This window comes from Anguilla anguilla, chromosome 5 (genome assembly GCF_013347855.1).
Source record: "Anguilla anguilla isolate fAngAng1 chromosome 5, fAngAng1.pri, whole genome shotgun sequence".
NCBI lineage: Eukaryota > Metazoa > Chordata > Actinopteri > Anguilliformes > Anguillidae > Anguilla > Anguilla anguilla.
Genome location: NC_049205.1, coordinates 53,287,437 through 53,314,522, shown reverse-complemented (window position 1 = coordinate 53,314,522; position 27,086 = coordinate 53,287,437). Strand labels below are relative to the sequence as shown.

The 27,086-nt window shown below is 40.4% G+C and overlaps 1 protein-coding gene across 1 annotated transcript; it reads right to left on the bottom strand.

Annotated features, from left to right (window-relative positions):
* Positions 1-383: 383 nt before the first annotated feature.
* Positions 384-22,173, bottom strand: si:ch211-236l14.4 (SITS-binding protein). The gene is made up of 10 exons (XM_035417438.1): positions 21,703-22,173; positions 18,681-18,852; positions 11,547-11,754; positions 11,227-11,377; positions 8,991-9,188; positions 8,385-8,653; positions 6,493-6,629; positions 5,924-6,045; positions 4,068-4,247; positions 384-3,647 (listed from the first exon to the last, which is right to left on the bottom strand). Exons 1-10 carry the CDS (start codon positions 22,171-22,173, stop codon positions 3,471-3,473), a joined length of 2,085 nt encoding a protein of 694 aa, XP_035273329.1. The 3' UTR covers positions 384-3,470.
* Between the last annotated feature and the right edge of the window lie 4,913 nt (positions 22,174-27,086).

Sequence of the window (27,086 nt, the reverse complement as noted above, 5' to 3'; positions counted from 1 at the left end):
ATAGGTTTTATTAGGTTTAACTGGAATCAGTGGAGATATTTGTCATCAGCAGTGCCACAGATACACAACGACAGGTTAAAGTGGTGGGGCACACAAGGACAGTTTATCAACTCAGCCATTTTGTTATCTCTATCTCTCAGAATCTAAAGCAACATGTTTTCTGTTACTGTGGGAAAAAATAATTTCCAGCTTCTTACAATGACAAGGAAGCCCACATAAGCTCCATGAAAATTGTTAACAGACCTTAGCAACCATATAACTGGCTTTATGTGCAGATTTTTATCATGCGTCAATTCAAGTCAAAGTTCCACTTTTCCATTTAACAACAGAACTATCATTTGAATAAGAAAATGTAAACATTTATTGCAGTTATTACATTTGAAATGACTGTTGATTTACAGAAAAAATGAACATTTAATAACACAGGCAAAGGATCATGGGAGCCGCCACTGCTGTTTTTAATTTGTGCACTTCAGCATTCATGCCTCTCAGATAATGCTCGCAAAATTTTCAGAAGGGATATCCAAAATGTAACCACAAGCAGGAAATAGTATGCTCACTAAAAATGCAATTATACAGTTTGTTTTGGAAGAAAGTATTATGGAAAACATAATTTTATTTTCAAAACTATGTTTACCAGAACTATATTAAGACATTGAAGTTCAACCCAGTGAATTCAAACATAAGACATGAGTGTTGATTTTTTTGTGTTTTTTTCCTTAATTTCTTCTTCTTCTTTTTTTTAACAAAAGAGCTGCAGAACCTGAGTCATCTGTAAGTACAGTAAACATACAATGTGTTTTAATTATCCAGTTCAGGTCACAGAGGGCCATTTGAATCAGGCCAGATTAATCCATCTGACTATTTCTAAAATGTGTGACAGCTTTACTTATGGAAAAATAACTTTTAGATAATAAACAAAACACAGAGCATACATTACAGAGGAAATCAGTGACATGCCACAGTAGAGTGGAAAACTGACTTTCTGTTTAAACAGGCTGAATGTTGTGTGATTGCATATGATTTCATTTGTGGTATTATTATTTTGCAGCATCACAAACACGTTTAATAGTTACACAGTAACACTTTTGACTTCAGGGTCAACTTAAAGCTATGTAATAAACACGTATGCAGAAATCTGGGAAAATTTACCTTGCCCTATACATATTTCAAAATGTTGTATTACAACCACAAAATAAGCAAAGATTTCCTCCTTTTTTGTGGTCAGGACTGCATCACGTGTGACTCACTGCAGGAAAGGAAAGGACTTGCTCTGCTTTCATTATTGCTGTCTGTTTTGTATGCAATCATGGACATTCAGTGGGCATTACCCAGCACCCAACCCAGAGGCTGAATTCGCTGCTGTGTATATCCAGACCGAAAGCAGTGGCAGTCCCTCGCCTCAGTGCATCACTCAAAGGTCTACAGAGGCTGAGAGTGCACCTTCTCTAGTGGGAACCCTGAAATGGTCTGGAGCTTTCAGTGTGAGGCAGAAGCATACTGACCTCACTGTGAGGAGAGCACAGCACAAATGATGCATTCTCAAACATCTGGCCCAATAACACATCTGGGCAACAAATCTGTTTTGGTTTAATTCTTAAAAAACGTGAAACGCAATACAGAAGATTTAATCTTTTCATTTGTTTCAGGGGTTTCCAGCTTATTGATAAGATGCACCTCATATCGCAAGAAACCATCAATGAAAAGATGTATTGAAACTGCATACCCAGACTTTCTACTGCAGAATTGCCATGAATAATATATCAAAGAGCCACGGTATGCATATAAATACAAAAAAAATCAATATAACATAAAAAACTGCTATGACTTATTGCTATGAATAAAGTTAAAAGCAAAACATACAATCAAATACTGTCCATTCAGTGTCTCTGGGCCTTCCTCTGTAAATGCACACAGTGCATTTGCGGTTCTTTTTTTTGTCATTGAAATTTTTATGGTTGTACACTAAAGGTTTCTAAGCAGCTGAATCATGCTGTTGATGGGCAATGCATCCTCCTCATGACATGTGACCTTGTAACCTCTTTCATGTGACAAAGTTGGCTATGCGAGTCATGGATGCTTTGTATGGTACAGTTCTCACAGGTGCTTACAGTTCAGCTGCATGGTGTCCCTCAATGTCTCAGTCAACTGCCAGCCTTGAGCCGTAGTCACTTGTAGTCTGTGAACTAGCTAGATTATAGACTAACTAGGCGGTCGACTCTATATTCTTAACACTAAAAGGTCCTTCTGTCTGCTGTAAAAATTTCAACATAAGAATTTGACACATCTTGTGAATACTAATGAAGAGGATGTGACCACAAAACACAGGCAGAAATGATTGTACAGTGCTTGGGCACACCCCTTCATTAGTATCTGATAAACTGTAATGTAGCACCAGAAACTCTTGTTACCAAGTACCAACCTCCTGGAGTAGGCAGGTCTGACGGAATGCAGGAGTTGACCATCTGGTTAATACAGAGATCCTGTGCTGTTTCCTGCACGACTTTCTTTACAAACTCATACGTTTTCTAGTAAAACAATGGTGCACATACACACAAGCAGCTTTGCAATGGAGCGGAGCAGCAGAATATATTTTTAACTTGAGTATCTTGAGTATCTTGCATCCTGGTAAATCACCAGAGACAGTGCGTCAGCTCCGACAGGAGTCAGTCTTGTGCGTTTCCTCCAGAAGACAGAAAGAAAGACACTGGGAAGTAAAAAAAAGGATGTGTAAAGCAATTCTAGAGGATGTGATTGGACACAAAAAAGGCTCAAAGCCCACTGGAGTTTATCTCATATTGTTCTAACCAGTCCCGTCCTAAAGCCAGTCATCATCATTTGCAGTACCACACACGTGGGATACACTTCATGTTTTCATTTTTAAGTGCTTTCAAGACATTTGGAGTAAGAATTTTGAAGTGTTAATTGAGAGTGTGCGTTAATAAAAGATAAAGAACACTAAACACATATTTAAGTTGAGGTAAATTTTTCAAATGTAGAATGGAGAAGAGAGTTTGAGTCCACATATGCACATGTGGTTTTCCTGGCTCTTCTTCAGCAGAGAAGTTTTCCTCTCCAATTTGGTCTTATTAATTATTAAAATTCATCAACTTTTTAAGCAAATGAATGGTATACTTTGTTACTCCATTAGATGGGCATTTGTAGTGGTCAACATTTAAGGACTGTAAAAATCAATCAAATGTAAACACATTTTTGTACCTGTAAATGCAAAAAAGCAGCAAAAAGTAAGAAAAAGTCCATAAAACCACAGAGTGATGAAATTGCTCAGTTTTCTTCCATAAAAAAATGGCAAAATTCCTTGAATATAGAATATAGAATTCTAAAGTGCAAGTATAAAAATCTTCTAAATTTTCAAAATTGATATCAAGTTCTGTTGATAGTCCTTGAGGAAAGTACAATCAGAGCAGCACGTGTGGAAGAACAACACTAACAAAACTGTTCCGGTTGCTTCAAGAATTCCTTCGTATGAAAACTGCCACTTCTTCAAGACCAACTGGGTAATCCTTCAGGCACGTCCCTCCATCAAAGACCTGGGTGTTACTCACGTCCTGCCACTGAAAACTGCTTCCTGGTAAATAAATGTCTCTCTGGGTGGCACCCCTCTCTGTAACTGGTGCTACAAGGACCTGAGAAGAAGTGGCAAAAAAAAAACATCTTAATATGATTATTTATTTATTTTTATTTTCCTCCCTAATTCAGAAAACCCAATAATACCTGTTACAAACAGACTGTAGCCACCTGATGGACAAAATGAATCATTATTGACTAGAATAACCAGCTGAATCACTTCCTGGGTGACAGCAAGGCCAATCACGTGCCACCCTGTGGGACTCCCTGATAAGCTTGCCACTGGCCTGCCGTGAAGATGTGATCTAGGCCCATGCTGCAAAAGACATGCTACCAGGGAGCCCCCTTAGTTATGAGTGCTTCCTCAGGAAGTAGCACTGGACATGGAAAACTGACAGCAAGAACAGATTCCTCTGACTAATCAGCACCATGCAATTTTATAGCTCTATCCTGCCCCCGGTGGCAAAGGAAATGCTTACCTCGTCTCCTATCAGAAACTCATCATCGATGGTGAATGTGTTGAGGTCATCGGGACTGACCCACCAGAGGGGGCGGTATACTGGATTCCTGCTGGTTTTCCATTCCTCTGCGTACTTCAGAATGAGGGGAACTACAAAGTCCTGGTGCTTGGCTATATAGATTCTGGTAAGGTTCAAGACCTGCAGTACAGAAAGAAAGAGCAAACTAGCTGGTAAGAAAAATGTAGCTGGATGTGAACATGAAACATGCACTGACAATAGAAGAGAAGATAATACTGTTAGCCTTTTCATTCCACTCTGCACACTGTGTCAAAGAAGGAATGTGAACAAGAGGGACTTGTCTCTCATTAAGACGTAGGCAGAACTGGAGTATTTACTCATTCAACTTAATACACAACATGCTAACCAGTGGATAGACCGCCATTTGAGTTATCATCTGCTGTTAATGTATAATAGTGATGTGCATGAACCAATCCACAGCGAAAACAATGATTTTGTTCAAGTTAGTGTCACTGACGAGAACGTTTTTTTAGAATTTACGAGTCCCAACGCTCCTGAAGCTAAAGTACAGGTTGAGCGCTAAGTTCTGCCCAGGGCCTTCAGAGAGGGTTGGCCACAACTCTTCCCCTTGATAAAAACAGACAGGAAAAGATCATTGAGGTGCTATATTTCTCTTTCATTGTATCTGTCTCTTCACTTAAAATCACTCTAGGTGGTAAGCAGTAGACTGACTTTATGAAACTAGATCAATGAAACATTCTGACCATAAAATTGTAAAAAAGAAAAATGCATTTCAATATATTTTTTTTAAGAGTCTCTGGTCACATCTACTATTTTGGCTTTTCTGGAATGTCTCTGGCACTGGAAAAAGGGTCACTTCCAAAAGTTAACATTCTCTCCTGTCTCCTGTTGCAGAAAAAGATGAACCACATTCATAAAAATATACATTTTAAGAGGAGAAAAACACGTTTGTATAAATAAATTTTGAGTTGGACCTCTTATTTAATTGAGAAAACAGACCGGTGGTTTCAGTTCTGGTTCCGATTTTGGACCCAGTTGGATCATGGAATTGCCAGTCCTTGAAGGAAAGGCACTGGATATATGAACTGACTGCATATTTTAAGGCAGTACAAATTTACCACAAAAATGAAAAAAGTCTGAAGGTTTTTTGTCAGTCATTTTTGTTATTTGCTTTTTTTTACTATGTTTTTTCTTCACAAACACAGATTGACAAGTACATTTATGACTATAGACCTCATTAGGCTAAGTCAGATTAATAGATTACTACATTTGCAGAAAAAAACTATAAATAAAAATAGAAAGGTTTATCTCTGAGTGTACTCTTAGTGCCAGTTTAAAATATAAAGTGTGTGATTGCTGTAATGACGTCTTTTTCCATGGCTGGTTCCTTGAACATTCTTGTTGGTGGGGCTTTTATTATTTGCAAGTTTGGCTATTGTAAATTCAAGACCAAACCTAACACTGAACAGATGGGAGCTTAATCACAGGTGATGTTAAGCAGAGACCAGGGCCTTATCCCTCGAAAAACCTCACCTGTAACCTGAGCTGTTATCCATAGTGTCTAACATGTCAATATCTGAACATTCCCTGTTACTCTAATTCTGATTCACACATAGCTATTTTCTTCCTCTTTGTATTGCATTACAACCATCCCTGCACAGTGAAAATAATTAGTGGCTAACTGCCTATGCTTCAGAGGCAAGTGTGTGCCTTCCTAAATAAATAAAGCACAGACCTATACTTCGGCCATTCCAAGGTGGGGGTTAATCCAATAGGAAATAAAAGACAGAATTTCCAGAAGCATTTTCAGAGCCAGTATAATATGGAGTACACACCCTGTCCTCATCGTACACCCAGGGGGGAGTCTGGAAGGAGATGACAGGGAGAAAGGAGACAATCTGCAGCCAGCGGATGAAGAGCTCCTCATCAGTGATGAGCTCCTTCGAGGTCGAGCCACCTACAGAGAAAATAAAAATAAAGACAAAGAACTCCTCTTTCTGGTGTCATTCTAAATTCCATGGTTACTCAGGTTAGGGGGGAAATATTTCTCAGCTTGTTCCTCAAAAGCAGACAATATTGCCTCCATTACGAAAAAGTATACTCATTGATTTATTGGCAGCTTTTGAAAAGGGTTTCCACACTGCACGTTTAAAATGGGCTGCTGTAGTCATAACAAGGAGCTTGTGCACTCATGCTCAGTCATAATGACACAATGCTGCACAATTACAGTATGTAACAGAATGGCATGCAGTACAGGAGAGGTACAGGGGAGGAGTCACTGACAGCATACTGTACAGTACAGGTGAGGTACAGGGGATGAGTCACTTACAGCATGCTGTACAGTACAGGTGCAGTATGCTGAAGGCTAGCTAGGAAGTACAGGCTCAGCAAGCTGTAGTATTACCTACTGCATCAGGAATGAAGAAGCTGTAGCCCAGCAGGCTGTAGTGCAGGACCGATGGAATAAGGCTCTTCAGCCCTGTGTGGCTCCAGTCACTGCTGAGCGGGACCATGCTGACGAACAGGGCCATGTGGCTCGACCTGAAACGCAGCACAGCAGCATCCAGATTTACTCAGCTCCCTCATTCCATTACTGCACCATAAGGAGGGCCGTCAAGTATGACAATTTAGGGAAATGCTCTTCTAATTCAGGGGCTGTAGGTGCAATGATAGTGTCCTCCCAAATTTCAATCAGGACACTATCATTGCACCATTGGGCAAGGTCCAATACCTGGATGCATAATTTTATAATGTAAGGACGCATTCAGGTGTGTCAGTTACTTCTGGTAAGTGGATCAATGAAGCCTGCTAATAAAACTGTAATTCAACCATTTTATTAATAACTGGTCTTCTTTTCAAACTCCAATGCACTGTACTTTCTCTGCATTCGAGACATACTCCAAATGACAACTTTTATTGCAGGAATTACTTGCCTCAAAAAGGCAAAAAATATGTGGAGAAGCAATTACATTAATTACACATATTATGGCAAAAACAAAGGTCTCTTTCACACAGGATAGTGCACATTTCAAAAGACACCTAAACCTGCCTAACTACAGTAATTAAATACACAACAAAACCTTAGGAATGAAGAACTATATGCATAATGTCCCCACCAGACCTAGAGCTGGGCAACACTTAGTTACAGAATGGCATCTTGTTGGCTACACAGATTTAAAATGGTGAAGGCCAATAAAGCCTGCATGTTAAAGAAGCTGCCAGCGATTGGTGTGAAATGCAGGCTGGCGTCAGGTTTGGAAAGGCTTGGAGGGCCAGAAGCAGAGTATTAAATTGCTCCATAAATCGCTGAAGAATTTTAGTGAAAGGATTATATTGTCATATTAAAACATCACGGGACTCGGAAGGTGATCTGAATGCTGACAAAGTATTTGGCTGATGTCCTGGTTGGTAGTTGAAGGCATTATGTCACTATGCAACCAAAGAGACAGCTGACTGAGGTACTGGACCATGGCTGAGGCACCATAACACTATCGTGCGAAAGTCAAAAGTTGCAAACCAAAGAAAAAACATCGCCAGATGCCAGATAAACCACTGATTACTGAAGAAAAATGATAGGCTGCTATTATTTTTGTTTTACTAGCTTAGCAGAAGCCTATATCCAGGGAGATTTGCACAGTTTACACAATATCCCATTTACGCAGCTGGATATTTAATGAAATCCTGGCTTACTACCTTGTTCAGGGATGCAGCACCAGCCAGCCAGTCATTTGAACCTGCAACCTCATGTTTATAAGCTCGGTTCCCTATCCAGAGAACAATTTTTGGTTCTGTGAATGCTGCCAGAAAATTAGAGCAAGCAGTCCCAAAAAGTACTTTTGTCCATTTTCCTGGATGTCCCTTGGACGTAATTATTGTGTCTGAAGGAACACTGCATGACCAGTTTTGAGAATGTTATTCAGATATGTTGCTCCACTTGAAAATTAATTTGAAATGGGGAATTGGGCTTTCACATTTTATTTTTATTCAGGAAATGAGCGATTGGGCATCCACTTTAATTGTATTCAGGAAGTCAGTACTACCTAACAACTCATTTCCATACTTACATTTCTTAAAATATTATTGACACGTGTTCCTCCTGATGTGTTCGCATGACTAAACTCTGTACTTTGACAGAATTATTTGGAACAATAAACCTAGGACTGTGTCCTAGGACTGAGGAACATGTTCATCATGAAATGATCTCACAGCCAAATGGGAATCTAACCTAATGTTCTCCAAATGCTCTGGACAAATGTTTTGTGTTAGCTGGGTAGCGGCTTTGCCGCACTGCCCCACCGTGTTCCGGCGGTCACAATGGCCGAGTTGCCGATCCTGGTCGCCATTTCCGCCAGGAGCTGGATGTACTTGTCCCTGGCCAGGGCTTCTGGCGGGCGTAGGCCGTGCTCCTCAAACGGGTTCCTCTCCCCTCCCTCCAGGACCAGGTACTCCACGCTCAGCTGGGAGCGCAGGCTGGTCACCCACTCAGTGAACCAGGAGACCGCTGCCGGGTTGCTGACGTTCAACTTCACACAGAACTTCTCCTTCCACTGCGTCAGCAGGGGCGCCTGAGCGGGGGAAAGAGACAGAGGGCACAGAGAGGAGGGATTATACATACATACTGCTGAGCGCAGAAGTCTGGCCTCTTTAGGATGCTTTATTTTAGTGAGGGAGACTCTGAGATCCATGCGCCTTATGTTTGGCAACACCAAGATGGTGCTAGTGGCATCTCTGTACAGGCAAAACATATTTGACATGATCTACTAAAAAACAAACAAACTGAGTATTTTAGAGACCAGTCATTGGTTACTGTAGACATGAGTGTGATCTTCGACTTTCGGTCTGAAAATGAAAGCTGTTGTTGTGAAAATGTACCACTGGTGGAGGCCACCAGGGGGCTCTCACCAGGTGACCCTGCGGGGTTGCAGGCAAACTGAGCCAGTACGCCTCTGTGCCGTCCTCCAGGGAGGCCTGGAACTGCTGGCTGTCTACCCCCAGGAACGGAGACAGGGTGACGGAGATGTTCAGGAGCCTCATTAGCGTCAGATCCCTGGTCGGTCCCTCAGAGACTTTCTTCTTACCGTACAGGTACTCATGGTCCACCTGTCGAAGCATATAATAAACTACCACTGATGTGCACTGCCAATGTACCACAGATGTATACTGCTGATGTACACATAATTACAAAAAGCGATACTATACACAACCATCAAAGAAATCAATTACAGTAGTAGTAGTCTGAAGTAGATCTATTGTTCTCCAACTCATGATCACATTAATTCATATGAAAATAGAAATTTTAAACATTTTAAAACCTTCCTCAGCTCTAGCACAACAAGAAGGAAAGAAATCCACAGTAATGTGGCAGACAAGCCATTTGGAATAGCATATTGAGAACTCCTAACTTCTTTCCACAGGAATATGGACGGATTACAACTTCACATTAGGATCAGATTTACCTGAACGTGTTTTTTTTGGCTGTTTCTCTCACCGTGCCTTTTATAGCTAGTCTGTCTTTTCGGTTTTTGGGGGAATGTGAGTAGCTTTCTTTCCTTTATGGAGGGACAATACCAATGCAATTAAACCCCCACAGCCACAGTTTAAACTCATGCGCACTGCAGAACTGTTTCTTCGCTGTGGTCAACATATCAAGGATGTGAATGTTTCAGTTGTCTATGGTACCTTTATTAAAATGAATCAGAGGAAAGAATATTCTTGTCTGCATTCTCCTGAATTATGCAGCAATTACGCAAGCCTATTGGACAATCCAAATGGAGATAAGAGAAAATTGATATAAAGCAAACAAAAACAAAAGTGATAAACCCTTACATTTTCTGTTTTCCCTAGAGAAATACTTGTTTGACATTTTCCCATTCTGACCCTGCTGTGAACCTGGCTTGTACTGACTTGTCCCTTTCTGTTTCCTTTATTCTCAGTAATACATAAAAATAATCGCTTTCACGTCTATAGTCACATTAACCACTACTGCCGTTTGCGCAGCACATCACAGTTTAAATCCAGCTTGTATTTTTTCCGTGCAGATATTAAAATCTGACACAGCGTTGTCTAATATTCACCCGATCCCCAGAATTAACTCCAAAATACACTATATCACACGTTGTCACTAATAGACAATTAATGTCCGGCGATCCCCGAACATAATGGGAAGGATGTAATCAGCATTTATTTTCAACTTTGACTTTCAAACAAATGCGGTTATTACACAGTTAGGTAAATTTATTTAGCTGACTGCTGAAATGAAGGACGACGACTGACTGAATACCGTCCAAAGTCTTTAAAAGCTCGCGTCGGGGCCTGCCCTGGATCTAAAACTGTAAACAGCTGATTTACAATTGGCCGGGAGACAGAGTGCTAAGAGCGAATAAGCAGCTGAGAAGCACCTCTGAGGCACGTGGTGCTCTAGCAGCTGACGCGCGACCCTGACGCGAGCGCGCATTTTTCCACGAGCTGCCCCTCTCTCGCGCGGTAAGCGAACGCAGCTCTGCCCGTGAGTGTCTCCCCGCTCCGTGCTGGCTGACAGCAGCTGATATTGTGAAGCGTGAATGACAGGTGCGAGTCCTCGCTCAGGCTCGGGGCAGATTAATCATCTGGCCTGAGGGCGGGGCCAGACCAGGCCCAGACTGAAGGTCAGACATGGAAATGGCTCGGGAGAAACAAACTAATTAAACGGGGTCTCACAAGCGCACACTTTGCTCCATTTCCTTTTGTTGTATTTATATTTTAAGGACAGTTATGTCAACCAAAACACTACTAATACCGCAAAGCCAATACTCAATTTAACCCAACTGCATTTCAGTTTTCATTGTCCTGGTAAAACAATAATAGCACTTTAAACTGGTTGTGTAGGAATCACCGTGTAATTACGCACAATGAATCTGAACTTTGAATTGCAGAAGGTTTTAGCGTTCCATATTGAAATTTTAACTTAGAAAAAAGCAATGTTGCTACCATGATAAAAGCATTCGAGAGTAGCTTCCCAGCATTTTCTGTCATAAAATATTGGATCACAGGAAGATCACAGGGAGCAAAAATATTTTTTTTTAAATATATATTTTTCAATATATATTTTCTTCTGTTAATTTTTTGTGTATTAAATGACAGATTGAGGGAGGTGACGCACCATGTCGGAGAGGAGAGACGTGGAATGTTCCGTGAGGCTGATGACTCCCTCTCCCAGGCGGTGTCTTTTCAGCCGGTTGGAGAAGGTCCGTAGCTCCCTCTCCAGCTTCACGCCAGAGTCCACGTTCACAAGCAACTTCCAGAACGGCAGCCTGCGAGGGTCAGTTCAGTCAAATTGGAGGGGGGGTGGAGTTTGAATGTTATAATAATAATAATAATAATAATAATAATAGGCAAACAAACAAGGGAACAAACAAACAAACAAACACACAAGTAAATAAATAAATAGGATAGTAGAATCATCATAGAGCAGGCCCTAACCATAGGGTGTCCATGTTGGGCAGCGCTGGTTTGTGTGAGGGGTGGGGACGCCACATCTTCTGGTGCACGGCCTTGAGGTTTGGGCCCACGCACACGGTGTACTTGAGGGGAAGCCGCTCCATGCTGCGGGGCGTGCGCAGACAGAACTGCTGCATGCGCTCAAAGCTCACGTGTAGGGCCACCTCGGGGTCCACCAGCACGGCCACGCCTGTCACAGGAGGGGGAATCACAAGCATGACAGCACCGTTACGACTATGTAATGGCCTTAGTCACCAGTGCACCAGATAATGCTGCCATTCTAAAACCGCGTCCTGTGGCAGAACATTCAGATCTACTCACAGACACAGAACGAGAGAGAGAGTGATAGAGAGAGAGAAACAGAGAGAGAGAGGGGAAGAGTGAGACTGAGCAAGACAGGGGGGAGAGAGAGAGAGAGAGAGATATGGCCACACGCCAACCCCATGTCAGCATAGCTATGTGCTTTCTGGGATGGTTAAGGAATGCTGAATGCCCTGGTGCATGTACGTCCGCACAAATGCCTTTGTATGAGTATATATTTATAGCCACTGTATTAGTTGGCAACTTGGTTGAATGGATCCAAAAATAACATTGCGGTTTTAGAGAGTGTCCCTTATCCGCCATAACAAGCCAGTACAATGTGAGCCGGCACAAGAGGAGACAATCCCCTGTCTATTTCAGCATGTCCCCCCTCAAATGAGTGCTGTGTGCTGAGGTGGCACACAATTATAAACACCTGCAACAGGGGCGCCACCTGCACAGGTAAGAGACACTCCAATAACTGCACTCTCTTTTGCACTTTGGGGCCACCATAAATCCTATGCCTTGGACCTACAACTGGGATAACTAATAAGCAAAATGAGGTCTAGTGCTAATAGGGGTAGGGATGGACCGCCTGTGATATATTCGTTGGTTTGCATCCTATGTTATTTTTGTTCTCTTGAGGAATGTAGTTTACCTCCAGTGTTCCTCTAAATCAGGCCTGCCCAACCCTGTTCCTGGAGATCAAGGGTTTTAATTCAAAACCAACAAAACACACCTCATTCAACAGGTAGAGATCCCGTTGAGCTGCTAATCAGTAGAGTCAGGTGTGCCAAAGTAGAGTTGAAATAAAAACATACAGAAATGGGCATTTCTCTATAGTGGAATCTGGGTATCATCGCAAATTAAGGCCCACCCTCAATGATCTTCTCTGAGGATTAAATCAAGATTGTTCTCCTGGTACAGGGTTAGTCAACCCTACTCTAAACAAAAAAAAAAATTAGAGCAAAGCCATCTTTAAAACTCCTCATACGGGGTTCTACTCAGCGAATAACTACTATGATAAACATGGCAGCAAATTCTTGAAGTCTGGCAGGTGTGTTGCATCGAAAGGGCAAAGGAGCCAAGGCCTTACAGTAAGATATACACACTGCCAATCCCAGAGTAAAACACAGAGGAAAATTCAACATTTGGTTTATAGGAAACGAGTACAAAAAAAAGCAGAGGATTCGGTCCCTCTGAGACCATCATCAGAGCAAGAACAGAAAAACAAACGACTGGTCATTGAGCACCTTCTCACATTAAGTCCCTGGGTTTTTGTGCTGCTGCAGATATGAAGTGAGACACAGGGTCCCAGGGAACAGAGAGGCAGGGTGTCCCATCCTGGGAGGGACGGGGTGGTTTGTACTTCTGGCACCTCTGTGAAATGATGAGGTTTTATGCAGTCCAGATGATTGTGTCTGCAGATGGAGCTGCCCTCTCAGGAATTCCGGCTGCCTCTCAGGTTTCTGTGACCGGCCAGATCCCACCCTAATGCCCTAGTACCCCTCTCCATCCAACCCTTTCAACCCCCCAATCCTCTATTCCCGTAAAGTAGTTTCATTAAAAAAAAACCCCACTGCCTACCAGCCCACCCATCTCCTCAGACTGCATGCCATAATCCCCAAAACTGTACCAAACTATTTAACTATTTCATGTTCTGGTTGAGATGTGATTAAGCATCACAGTTCACAAGATGATGCTTTTTGTAATTCAATCAAAAGAGGTATAAAAAAACCTTTATAATTAAGGAATTACAAATTCAAAAAAAAAAACTGAGATAGCTGCAGGGTACTCTACTGATGCAAAGTTATGTGTTGCTGAATTAAAATTTACAGATATGCTTGTGCTTGAACATGAGTGTTCACACCACCATATCAGAACCACTCATATATGAAGGCACGAAACTAAACAAAAAAATTTACCAGCTTTAATTTGCTGGTGTTTTGAGGCGTTATTAGTCTTGAGAAAACATATTAATAAAAATCTTCTGGATTCCTCTTAAATTATGTTTTTTTGTATGAAAAATGCATCACACACATAAAATGTATTTGATAAGTATATTTGTGCATTAGGAAATGTTCAAAGCACATGGAAACTTTCCCCGCTGTTGCATGGCACTGAATTAAGTCAGCATATGGGCATAGAATGAAATCATTATAAAAAAGGCACCACCAATGTTGGCTTTGTAAAAAGTCATTGAGTTTAAGTGGTATATGCCCATATACATTTCAAACATTCAAGGAACATAGACCAAATTTATGCCATAGTAAACCAAATAAAATAAGACAGATATCATTTTTAAGAAGAGTAGTACAAAACTAAAAAAAAAAAAAGATTAGAAAAAATGACAAAATGCTGAAAAAATGTGTGTTCATGTTATGGAAAATAAACCAACTCATGGTTCTCATTTTGGAATCAATTTAGCCCTAAAACAGACTGTCAGAGCCAAGTTTTACTTACTAATCATCATCAAAAGACTGCACAGCACCGAGAAGTGCATGCAATATGGCAACCTGCACAAGAGTGAATCAATAACGGTCATTTTGTGAAATCTAAGTTTTAGGGCTTTAGTTTCAGCCAAGGTGGGTTCTTCCGGAGTTTAAAAGGGGCCCTCAGCCACATATTTTTAGAACAATTCCCTAAACACTACCAGCTTTCCTCAAATATTTTCCACAAGTTCTTTAAAGAAAAGACAGATCCTACATTAGCCTCTTATTCCATAAATCAAACAGTAGGTTTGTGAAATAAAATTGACATGATAAAAATAAGGGTAAGATCATATTACTCACTCACACACACACACACACACACACACACATACAATGTATATGTATATATGCATATACTGTATATAGACATATGTTCTTGCATCCATTAATAATCATTTCCTACGGGCACCCTGCAATGTGTCACATGCAGTAATGATGTAGATGCCAACAGTGATGATTAAGGTGAGTGATGAGTCTCTGCATCAGAGGCAACTCTTCGTCCCTGTGCCCCACTGCATGGCTATTGTTGGGTGCGAGTATTTTGAGGCGACCCCGTATGCACCCTCTTTCAGGGCCATGGGGACACACTGCCAGGATAAAGGGGGGAGAACGGGGCCTACAGTCCTGCTGCAAAACACATGGACCCGCTCTCCTCCTTTAACATGCCACATTACGGCATTATTTACGATCCCCAGTAGCAACTTGGAGAGAAATCTGGTAAAGGTTTCGAAGGTTGTATTCCAAAATATCCAGAACATAAAAATGATTTTTTATGCCCCTGGACTCAGTTTTCATAATGCGGCTCCTCAAAGTTTCATCAAGACAGTGACTCATATCATTTTTTTTTTCCTATAAAAATTTCGGTCACTTTTCAAAATCGATCTGCTGAAAGAGCAGTTTGCACATGATGCAGGTCAGTGCTTCACAAAGCCACAGACCTTAATGGAAAGAAAAAGATTCATGTTCTCACCACCGCACACTATGGGTTATTTGAACTCGCCAGTGATAAGCCAGCCTCCACTCATGGCCACTACCATTTCCAGGGTGTACAATGTGACAATTCTGCATCTGTCATACGTGGCAGGAACTGCTACAATACAACAAGAATAATGTAAATTTTTTTATATTTATATGAAAAATGTATTCTCATTTTTATTATTTTTTTCTTAAAAAGAAAAAAATATTAGGGTATAATCAAAAAGACAGAAGGAAAGAGGGAGGGCGGGGGGGTTTCTTTCAAGTTTTGTACCTTTTACAATTAATGTTTGTTATGCCAGATGCTTTATGCCAGAAACAAAAAGAAAAGAAAAATAAAATCACCGGCAACCAATAAATTTATTTTATTGCTTCCAGACTAGCACGGTGACAGGTATTTTCTTTACTGCGCTGACACGCAATCCTTTACAAGCATTCACTCTGAAAACGACTAAAGAAGACAAAATCTTTCCAAGGCCTAACTTGTAATGAGCTTAGGGAACTTCAAAGGGGGCCAAACAATCTGTTGAATTTGCTGTATGGCTGCCAGCAGACACGGTTTAAAGAATTCCTTTGTCTGCTAAGTACCCCAAGAAAAGAAATCGAGTTCTATTACGGTATATACTAATTTTACTAAATATTCTGCTATTCTATTTTGAGGTAAAACACTACTATCAATATTTATCTTACTGCTAATGCACTTTCCATGAAGCACTGCATGAAACTGAGAAAAGAAAACTCAGCAAATGAAGGGCCACTTAACCAGTACTTGATTCTGTTGTACTTCATATTCTGTTCTATTACATCTTCCTTATCTTTCACTTTTGCTCATCCCTAAATGAAAGGGGAACATTTCATATACAAACTCAAAACATGTTAAGGGTTATATTTTGGCCATACAGCATTTAAAACCAAATGGTAATATTTGCCTTCCAGTAAATATAACAAACATTTACTTTATACAGCCTACACTACTGAATAGGCCAAATAGGCAACACGTTATTTCCTTCATAATAGCTAGAAATCATTTCCTGTATTTTCAGCTCTTATTCTGTTTTATCTGTACATTTATCATCAATGCTGATACACTGAATATTAAATATGAACCTTCTCTAAAGAAGTATAGGCAAGCTAGCAGAGGAAAGCCAATCTCTACAGGGACGTAATTAATATGAATGCACAGAAATGCCATTGCTAGTCTGTTGGTACATGTAATGCTCAATGTTATTCCTGCAACATCTTGCCCCAGTCTTTAGGAATTTTTTTAAAAGAATGCACATCTTAGCACACCTTGGCTGTAATTTAATTTCACATAATAACTATTACTGGCGTCCTTTGTACACAAAAAGCAGTTTAACCAAACAGCAATTACTATTCTAAATGACTACTAACATAAAAGAGGTATGACGACGAGGTGGTGTATAAAACAAGGTGGCAACTGTGTCACTTTAGGCATGAAAAGTATATACTAGGCTCACCTTGACATGTGAAGGCATTGGCAATGAAGGGTAAAATGGCCAATTGGCAGTTCCCAACCAAACATTCTTCATAGCTTGACGCCCTGGAGTTGCACAGTTCCGGGAACTGCAGCAATCAGCCTTGGCCTCTCCTACCATGTACTAACATCTAGTAGTAAGCACTAAAATTCTCAGAGGTTTAAATGTCATTATGTAGCAACACAGCTTGTATGCAACCCTAAACCAGTGCTACAAAAGGTTACTTGGGTTTACTTCAGGAAGAAGGAGATTCAATTCGGTCAGTTTTTTTTTCGATTCCATTCACAGTCAACATCTCACTCTCCGGAGCACAGCAAACAAGCCAAGCCATTACAGTAGCTCCAGACTCCGGTACGACCAGCGGAGACGGGTTCCAGCAGCCTGAGCCTAATTATACTTGCAGTTTATTACTTAGCTAATACCCGTGATGAAGTATTTGTCTGCTTGTGGTTACATGGCAACAAAACAGCTGCTTTTAAATTCCGTCGTTGTATCACTCCATTAATGGCAGAGAGAGGCACAGAGAGTTAAAAGTGTCCAGCGATTAAGGCCGTTTTTAACAAAGAAGGGCGAACAATCGTGGGACAATCCAGCTAAACCCGCCACAGTATTTCTTACATTGTTAATGCCTCGTTAAACAGTTGTTGAGGGAAATGCATAATAACCTTTTTTGCCGTCACATGATGGTAATTACATATTTAGATATGTCTTTATGTGATATCTCATTCTGGTCAGTTTACTTTTTTATCGGTTTATTGGCTAGTGCTGTCACTTGCACAAACGCTCTCACACAAACAGACACACACTTTCTGCTTGGCTTTCTGCATTCAGAAGTCTACCAGGTTTTTGTAAACAAGTATGTAGCCTTTTATCATAATACAAACAAATGTCATACATAAACACCTCTTTTCTCATTAAATCTTTTTTTTTTTGAGTCAAAAAGGCAACAGAAATAAGCAATATTTCTCTTCTGGCTTTTCTTTATTAACATGGCTTGAATCAAGCTCAGTAGATGTCGCATGTTATAGCATAAAAACATAATTGACTATGAATCTAATTAGGACAGACCTAGAGTAGTCCTGTTGTTGTGTATGACAACAGCAGGCTAGTACTGCACACAAAGACTTTGAAGGCTCAACACAAAGAATCTCAGTTTGGGGTTTTACTGCTTGCAATTTAGCCTCAGTGAGTTCCTATGTGTATATTTCTCACTTTCACTTCTCATGTAATTTATGTAAGTGATGTGCCATGGCTAAGAGCTCTAAATTCATCTTATATGTCTCTGCTATTGTACTGCCACTGATTACAATGAAGAGGGATAGCACAGGGCAAAACGAAATACAAACCAGTAAACACTAAACAGTGCATCTGGCACACCCCAATGTGTGTGTGTGCACGCGTGCGTCTGTGTGTAGGTGTGCGTGTGTGTGTTTGCATGCATGTTTGCACATTCTTGAGCAAGTGTATGGTATACTGTAACATTCTAAACACTACAAACTCAGTGCTTGTCCTTTTTATGAAATTCATTAATGGTAGGCACCCTTTGTCAACAAACTCCCTGGCTATATTAGAAACCAACCCCAAAAACCATCTATACAATATAAAAAATCTCTCCCCCAAAAACAACACACATAAACCCACAATACTTGTAAATTACTTGACCTCTCATTCCTTTTTCAGAAAAACAAAATGAAAACTTATTACTTAATCCATCTATGGAGATTCATTGGTGTGATTCTACATGGAGATCCTATCTCCACTTTAGGAGAAAACAGTTTGAGGACACAGATAAGGTGCAACAAAGCAGTCCAGCAGCCCAAGGCCCATCACGAGATTGACTAGAAAATGCTCACCTGTCGACCCCAGGAAGTAGCGTTCCAAGACCGATCCATACCCTGAGGGGTCATCTTGAAGGTCGCTCACCACAAAAGGTCGCATTGACACAGAGGCGTTGTTTATTGGCCAGTTCTGCGCCTGGACACTTGCTCCACCGTACCAGGAGACATTAACCATAGAGAAACAGTCCTACAGCAGAGAAAAATTGGCTTATTACCTACAGTGCTGTGAGAAGGTATTTGCCCCCTTCCTGATATCCTCTATTATTGCATATTTGTCACACTGAATAGTTTCTAAATGGTCAACAAAATGTAATATTAGACAAAGGGAACCTGAGTAAACACAAAACACACTTTTTTAATGTCACCCATGTGAAAAAGTAACTGTCCCCTTAGTTACTCAATCAACCAATTAACTAAACTGAATTTATTATTAGATTCAGCTGACTGAACACCGGCAGGCTTGATTGCAGCCAGGCCTGATGTATGTAAGCTTGACTCATATTGAACCTTGCCATCAGAGTGAAGCAGTCATCGCAAAGTCTCTACAAGCACACAATGCCACGATCAAAGGAAATTCCAGAACAGATGAGAAAAAAAGTTGAATGTTGAAATACATCAGTCTGGAAAGGGTTACTAAGCCATTTGTAAGGCTCTGGGACTCAAACCACAAGTGACTCAAACCACAGTGAGAGCCACTATATCTTAATGGAGAGCACCTGGAACAGTGGTGAATCTTCCCATGAGTGGCTGGCCTGCCAAACTTTTTCTGAGGGGTACAGCAACAACTCATCCAAGAAGTCACAAAAGATCCCAGAACATCCAAAGAACTGCAGGCCTCTCAGGCCTAGGCTAAGGTCAGTGTTCATGACTCCAGAATAAGAAAGAAACTGGGCATAAATGGAATTCATGGGAGAGCAGCAAGGCAGAAACCATTGCTAACCCAGAGAAACATCAATGCTCGTCTCACATTTGCAGAAAAACCACCTTGAGGATCCCCAAGCCTTTTGGGATAATAATTCTATGGACAGATGAGTCAAAAGTGGAACCTTTTGGATGACATGGATTCCCATTATTCCTGGTGTAAAGCAAATACAGCATTTCACAGTAAGAACATCATACCAACAGTCAAACATGGTGGTGGTAGTGTGATGGTGTGGGGATACTTTGCTGCCTCGAAACCTGGACTACCAGCCATTATTGAAGGAACCATGAATTGTGCTCTGAGCAAGAAATTTTTTAAGAAAAATATCTGGTCATCTGTCCATGAGATGAGGCTGAAGCATAATTGGGTTTTGCAGCAATGATCCAAAACACAAAAGCAAGACCACACCTGAATGGCTGAAAAAAAACTAAATTAAAGTTTTGGAGTGGCCTAGTCGAAGTCTTGACTTGAACCCAATAGAGATGCTGTAGCACAACCTGAAACAAGCAGTTCATGCTTGAAAACCTACTAATTTGTCTGAATTAAAGCAGTTCTGCTGAGAATAATTCCTCCACAGCGATGTGAAATACTAATATCAAATTAAATGAAATATTTGTTTGCAGTTAATGATGATAAAGTTGGTGCAACCAGTTATTACATTTAAGGGTACAGTTATTTTTTCACATGGGTGATTAAAAAAATAAAATAATCATTTTAAAAATGTGCTTTGCATGCTCCCCTTGTCTAATATTACATTTTGTCTAAAGATCTGAAACCATTTAGTGTGACAAATATGCAAGAATATATGAAATCAGGAAGGGGGAGAACAGGGGCACATGCATTTCTGTTCTACACTGCAGAAAAAAGACAACGATTATGAAAGCAGTGTACAGTAGTGATCTTGTTACTGATGGATACTCTAATAAAATGGTCCATCTGTGTAGCCTATGGAAGAAACATTTTTATACATACGTGGAAAGAACTTTTGTTTCCGCTCACATAATTTTACAGGTCTGTTGCTGGTGTATTGGTCTTATTTGATGGAGTTTCTTGTTAATTGCTCTGGTAAAGAGGTTCTGTTAATTGTGTATATACAAATGTGAATCTGGGAACGGAGAAGCCACAGTGGACCCAGAACTTACAATTTATCGCTAGACTAAGTTACAGACCATAAGTCCTAACTGCAGACTCAAGCAATAAAGTTCTAACAATTTAACTGTATGGTAAAAAAAATGTTCTAATTATTATTCACGTTCTGTGATAAAAAAAAATTTTTTTTTAAATCCCAGCATTCTTTCATTGATTGTGTCAATTTAATACAAAATATTTATAATTACCATAATAGGTCAGTATAATTCTATAAAACCGACAGATGTGGAGCAATAATCATAATATCCAGAACTCGTTTCATATTATTCATTTTAAGTAATTTATATACATCTATCAAATTAAAATCGTATAAATGTTTTTAGCTACTGTGTCATGGCAAACACTTACCTGAAAACACAATTGAAAGCTGGACGTTAGACATTGAAAACAGCTTATGCTCAACAAAAACTTCACTGCCATTTAAATAACCACATGTTTAATAATTGGGTGCGCGTTTTATAGAGCATTAAACATTATTAAAATCTTTATTATTTATCGCTTAAACTGCGATAGGCTATGTCAAATAACAATGAAATGTTCTTCCCAAAACGCATTGACAAAAAACAATTATAAATGGAGAAATTTGTTATTTGACATATTTATAATATTCAGTACTGGGCGCTCTAATGCTTTAGTAGCAACAACTGTAATTATAATATTATAACAAATATTATTACGCATGCATATTTACTGAGCGTCTGCATCGTTAGATTAATTCACGAGACTGCTGAAGAAAAAGACAGGCTACTCGACTACTAATTTACTAGAGATCTTCAGAAATGATACAAAATAATACGTTATAGACAGTAATTTAATGTAGGCGCGTATTTTGGAGAGGACAAAACAGCAAACAGTATTGGCTAAACCATAATATATGGTTAAACTAAATGAGGAGCTAGACTATCAGACAGGAACCGTCTCCGTCTCATGCAGTTAATAAATTACAGAAGACCAATTTAGCGATACCTCTAAATCCATATGACAACTCCGCGGCGTCCAGGTAATGTTGTAGCACTCGGTCTGCGACGCGTCATCTGATTCCAAAGATATCTTGATGTCTGCAACTGAATCCCAGGTGTAACAGAATTCTGTTTTGTTTAGCCAGCACAGGTTTCGGACAAATGGAACGTCAGCTTCGGGGTTCCCGATGTTCTTCACGCCAATCTCCACAAAGGTCTTGTTCTCGGTCAGTGTCTGTATAACGAGAGAGTGGGTGCTCCTCTCCCAAATCAGTCCGCTGAAAGTCCCTCTTAAGATCCAGTTCTTATTAGGCTGATCCACAACTTGCCAATAAATAATCCCGATAGTCATAACGAAGAAGACTGCCACGCCGAGGCAGGCGATAGCCCCCTTCCACGTTTCGTTCATTTCCTTAAGCCCAGTGTCCCATGTAACTTCTGGGATGGGACTAGGGTTCCTATTTCGAGCGTGAGGCATATTGTAGTACAATGAACAAAAAAATAACAATATTAAATATTTGTTATTAAGAATAATCTATGTGTAAAATATTAAAATACAGACGTTTCATCGTGCCTTGTTACCTTAATAGGCTAATAAGAAAGTTAGTGAAACATGTATCCGTTATTCATGCGTAGCCTATTTATGCCTGCTATTGAGACCTGTCGCGTGAAAAAGACAGGCAACATCCCCCACGGCTGAAACATCCACAAAGTCCAGAAAGGTGAAAACTTACCACATGCTGCTATATAAATTTTGGTTTTTAGTGGCATTGATCGTTGAACAGACTTGTCTAACCCAGGTTGGGCAGTACGAACTACGAACGGCTCCAGAGGCTTATTTGCTTGCCCTGCACTTTTCGCCTGTTTCTGACGTAACTCAAAACTGGTCATCAAAAAGAAACCAGAGAAAGTGTTACGGACCGCTTTGCAAATATCTATAGCTGCAGGTTAGAGCGCCCGGGATAGCCACCACCAAGGAGCGATTAAAGCACCCGAGAGCCACCGACTGAAACCAGGAGCGCGCAACCAACTCCCCTTCACGCGCTCACTCCGACCCTCTTGCTCACTACTTAAAGTTATGCAAACTCTTTATTTTTGTTTGTTTGAAAGCGGCTAGATAATTAGGCTACACCCTGTTAAATATGGGCCGTCACTCTGGTAAGGAAATGAAAAATATGAAATAGCATACTGCTCAAACTGACCGATTAAGTATTAAGATTTTAAGTGTGCTAAACCCTACCGTCTACTGAAATTAGATACTTGAGATGAACGACGTCTGGCAAAGCGTGTTCGAGTAAATTAGCCTGCTATCAGTTTATGCTATATTATTTGTCGCAAGAATCATGTGTAGCCTCTATATTGAATAAAAGTATTTAAGTTTGAAAAGATATCAACTTAGTGAAATCAACTTAGTGTCTGGACTGGTAATACATTGTCAACGGCACTTCTCTTTATTTTCAGTGTCATATGGAAGTATATTTTTAAGTATATTTTTGTATTTTCAGGCGTATAAATTACGGAGTCTTACAAAACTTAAATTAATATAATTTCATCAGAGTGAATATCATTTAAAAAACGAAATAGTTTACGTAATAATAATAATAATAGCCTACTCGCAAAGTTTTTTTGGTCCATGCCGACACGATTGCATCGCACAGTTCCTGCGGATTTTATAGCCATACATTCCTGCTGTGAACCTGCTGTTCCACCTCATCCAAAAGGTGCTCTATTGGATTGAAATCTGGGGCCACTGGAGTACACTGAAGTGACTGTCATGTTCCAGGATCCAGCTTGAGATGATTAATGCTTTGTGATATGGCGCATTATCCTGCTGGAAGTATCAATTTTAAAAAGGGTAGACTGTGGCCATAAAGGGTTGCACAGGATCAGCAGCAATGCTTAGGTATGCCGTGGCATTCAAATTATGCTCAGTTGGCATTAAGGAGCCTAATGTGTGCCAAGAAAACATTACCCACCCTCACACCACCGCCACCAACCAGCTTGCACCATTGACCAAAGCCAAATTCTGACGTTACCATCTGAATATCACAACAGAAGTCAAGATTCATCAGACTAGGCGATGGTTTTCCAGTCTTCCGTCGTCTAGTTTTGGCGATCATGTGCCCACTGTAGGCCTCATCTTCCTATTCTTAGCTGACGTGAGTGGAACCCAATGGTCTTCTGCTGCTGTCACCCATTCGCTTCAAGGTTAGATAACTTGTACATTCAGAGATGCCCTTCTGCACAGCACTGTTGTAAATGGCTGTTATTTGAACATCAGTGGCCTTTCTGTTAGCTCCAATTAGTCTGCCCATTCTCCGCAGACATCTCTCATTACAAGGTGTTTTTACCCACCGAACTCCAGCTCACTGGATATTTTGTTCATCACACCATTCTCTGTAAACACTATAGTGTTAAAATCCTGAGATACTGGATCCACCACATCTGGCACCAACAATGATACCATGGTCAAAATTGCCTAGACCATGTGTCTTGCCCGTTTTAATGTTTGGTTGAACAACAGCAAAACATCTTTACCATGTCTGTGTGCTGTATATATTTAGTTGCAGCCATGTGTTTTACTGTTTGGAGGAGAAGGGTATTTGCATTAAGCAGTAGGTGCACCTAATAAAGTGGCCACTGAGTGTATATGCTGCCTTCGACGAAGATGTCAACCTCATGGCTTAGCTAATCATGGTGGGTAGACAGATATGCAGGCAGCAGTGTGGTTCAGCATCCCAGGTAATACATTATAATCTGGCAGGTCCTTGACTGACTTCCGGAGTTACGTTTTCAGTGACTTAACCCAAGCTGCTGAATTATCCAGATATAGACCATAAATGGATAGCGTGCATTACTAATTATAGCCTGCTGTGCAATACTATACAGTTTATGTTCCTGAATAATAAGCAAATGAATGGTTTGAAAGCAAATGAATGTGATACTGTATGCAGAGAGCTGAAAACAATGCTCTATTCTGCCAGCTAGTCCTCAGGGAGGGAGGTGGAGCTCAGCTGAAGGTGTCAAGGAATGAATCAGAAGCCACTGCGAGTAGGTATGTTGTTCATGTTGTTTTGAAGGGTCAAGGCTTCAGGACTTAGCTGGCAGGGGACAGTCTTGTGATGTTTTCATTTTGTCCATCAGCAGTTGTGTTCAGACTCAAAATCCCGACGCCACTAAGTGCTCCCACCTGCGCACTGCCGTGACACGGAAAATCTGCGTGTTGTTATGCAGGAGGAATGCGCTTCTCGGTATCAGTTGACATCATTTCTTAACATCGACATTCAACAATAACAAAACTTAACGTACTATGCAACTGCAGAGCCAGGCATGGTTTTCAGTGTAGGAACAGGTCGAGCCAAATAAGGCATTGTTTCTGTAGAAAAAAAGCCCACTATATATTCACAAGCATAGCTTAACTTATGTTTGATAATTTGTATAAACCCAACCCCCTTCTTCACTCCCCCCTCCCTGCTCACCCATCTTCAAAAGACACACAATGGGTTTCTCCAACTGGGAATGGAGGGGACCACTAAACATTATTTTAGTCCAGTCGGGCAGCATGTATTCTCCTTCGAAACCTTTTCTGCTGAAAATGGATATCCATAATTCATTCACGGTGTGAGCAGGTAGAGTGTTCAGCACATAAACATTACGTTAATTGCAAGAAAACAATAATTGGTTTAAATAACGACCTCTTTGTTGACCTTGGCTCATCACACAGTGAAGGTATGTGCAGTTTATGTGTGAAAACTCATATCCATAACAGTAACATTTTAATTATCAGATCACCCCCCCCCCCCCCCCCCCCCCCCCGCCTATGAAATAATGTGAAACGTAACACTAATTGTAAAGGGTAGCATTAGAGTGTAGTGGGAGGGAGTGATCTCTGAGATGCCTTAAAGATCAGTTGCCTCACGTCAGACCCCCCTGATCCCCTGCATAGCTCTGGCAAGGAGAAAGTCATTGGATCGGGGTGTGGGGAATTCCCCCTTCAATTCTCCCCCTTAATAACCCTGCTACCAAGCGGCAGCTACACGGGACCCTCACTTAGCATTGCTCACTTGTGCTCTCAGTGTGTCAATGGTACTTTTCTGCTTTTCAGTTCAGTTCCGTTTAACTAAGATCAATTTCTAAACTCCGGCATGAAATAAAGCATAGCATTTAGGTAAGTAAATAATATCAGATGAAAAAGCTTACATTGAGGTGAGACATTCATACACATTTTTATGGAAACACCCTTCAATGCAAATATACAGTATTGCACATTGCATTAATGGTCTGATAGTTTTTACATACATTGCACCCTTGTTACAAAACATGTTCTTTTTAGGCAAAACATCCAATTTAGATTAATGAAAACAAACAAAATGTTGTGCAAACATTTGCCAAAACATATCATTGATTTTAACACTTTGTCTATTATCAAATCTTTTGTGACATCACAGTGAGATTTCAGATATCATTGAGTCATCACAATAATTCACAGGCAAGATATTCATGGGAGAGATCCTCAGGACAACATGCAGTTTTTAAAAGTGTGTAGAATGTTCTCTGATTCTGTGAGAGAGGAGGAACAGATACATTCATTCAGCATGAAGTGGGGTCAGCCTTAGACTTGGGAGAAAGATATGACGAGAGAGGGAAAAAGTATCAAATGCCATCTAATCTTAAAATACGGGCTTTGTATATATTGAGAAATGTACAATAAATGGCAGTGAAAATGAGTACCTGCCATGAGATATAACATGTCCCAAAATATTGTGACAGGTTATGAAACAAAAAAATAAAATTAAATAATAATAATCATTATGCTTTACTGTGCTGTTTCATTACTGTGTTTTCACTGGTTGTGGGTTTCACTGGGTTTGAACATGAACAAGGTTCTAGTGAAAAATTCTGACACACTAAAGACTTATCACATAATTCTATAATGGTTGAATAAGGCCTACAACTGCACCATGTTTTTTTTAATTGATGTGATCCTGTATGTAACTTTGATTCAGAGATCAAACCAACCAATGACCGTTGAGGTAGAGTGCACTGGGTCTATAAATGGCAGTGCTCTTGAGTGAAGGTTGAGTTCCACTGTAAGTGAATGTCTAGCAATAAACATGTAACCCCTTGTTTATCAAAACCTAACTTGGGGAACATGGTGGGGAAATATTATGTGACATTCATGGCAGACACACAAGCGCACATCTGTTGTCAGATGAACTAGTGAAAATGTATGCTGTGTAGAAAGAGGGTTAGAACCACAGGTGGTATTGAATCCATAAATGGATCTGGTTCAGTTTTTGAGGGATACATTTTTCCTGCAAGTTACCCCATCTCTCAGCATAAACCTTTTTCTTTTTTGCCACACTGTGGGTTGTGGTGGAAGCAATATGA

Bases quoted from the DNA above. Each gene is read 5' to 3' on its own strand.
- si:ch211-236l14.4 (XM_035417438.1), bottom strand. From the start codon at position 22,173: ATGCCTCACGCTCGAAATAGGAACCCTAGTCCCATCCCAGAAGTTACA. The intron at 18,853-21,702 runs GTATCGCTAAAT...TCTCTGCTGTAG, and splicing joins GTTGTCATATGGATTTAGAG to GACTGTTTCTCTATGGTTAA. The intron at 6,630-8,384 runs GTGGGGCAGTGC...GCTGCGTTTCAG, and splicing joins ATTGTGACCGCCGGAACACG to GTCGAGCCACATGGCCCTGT.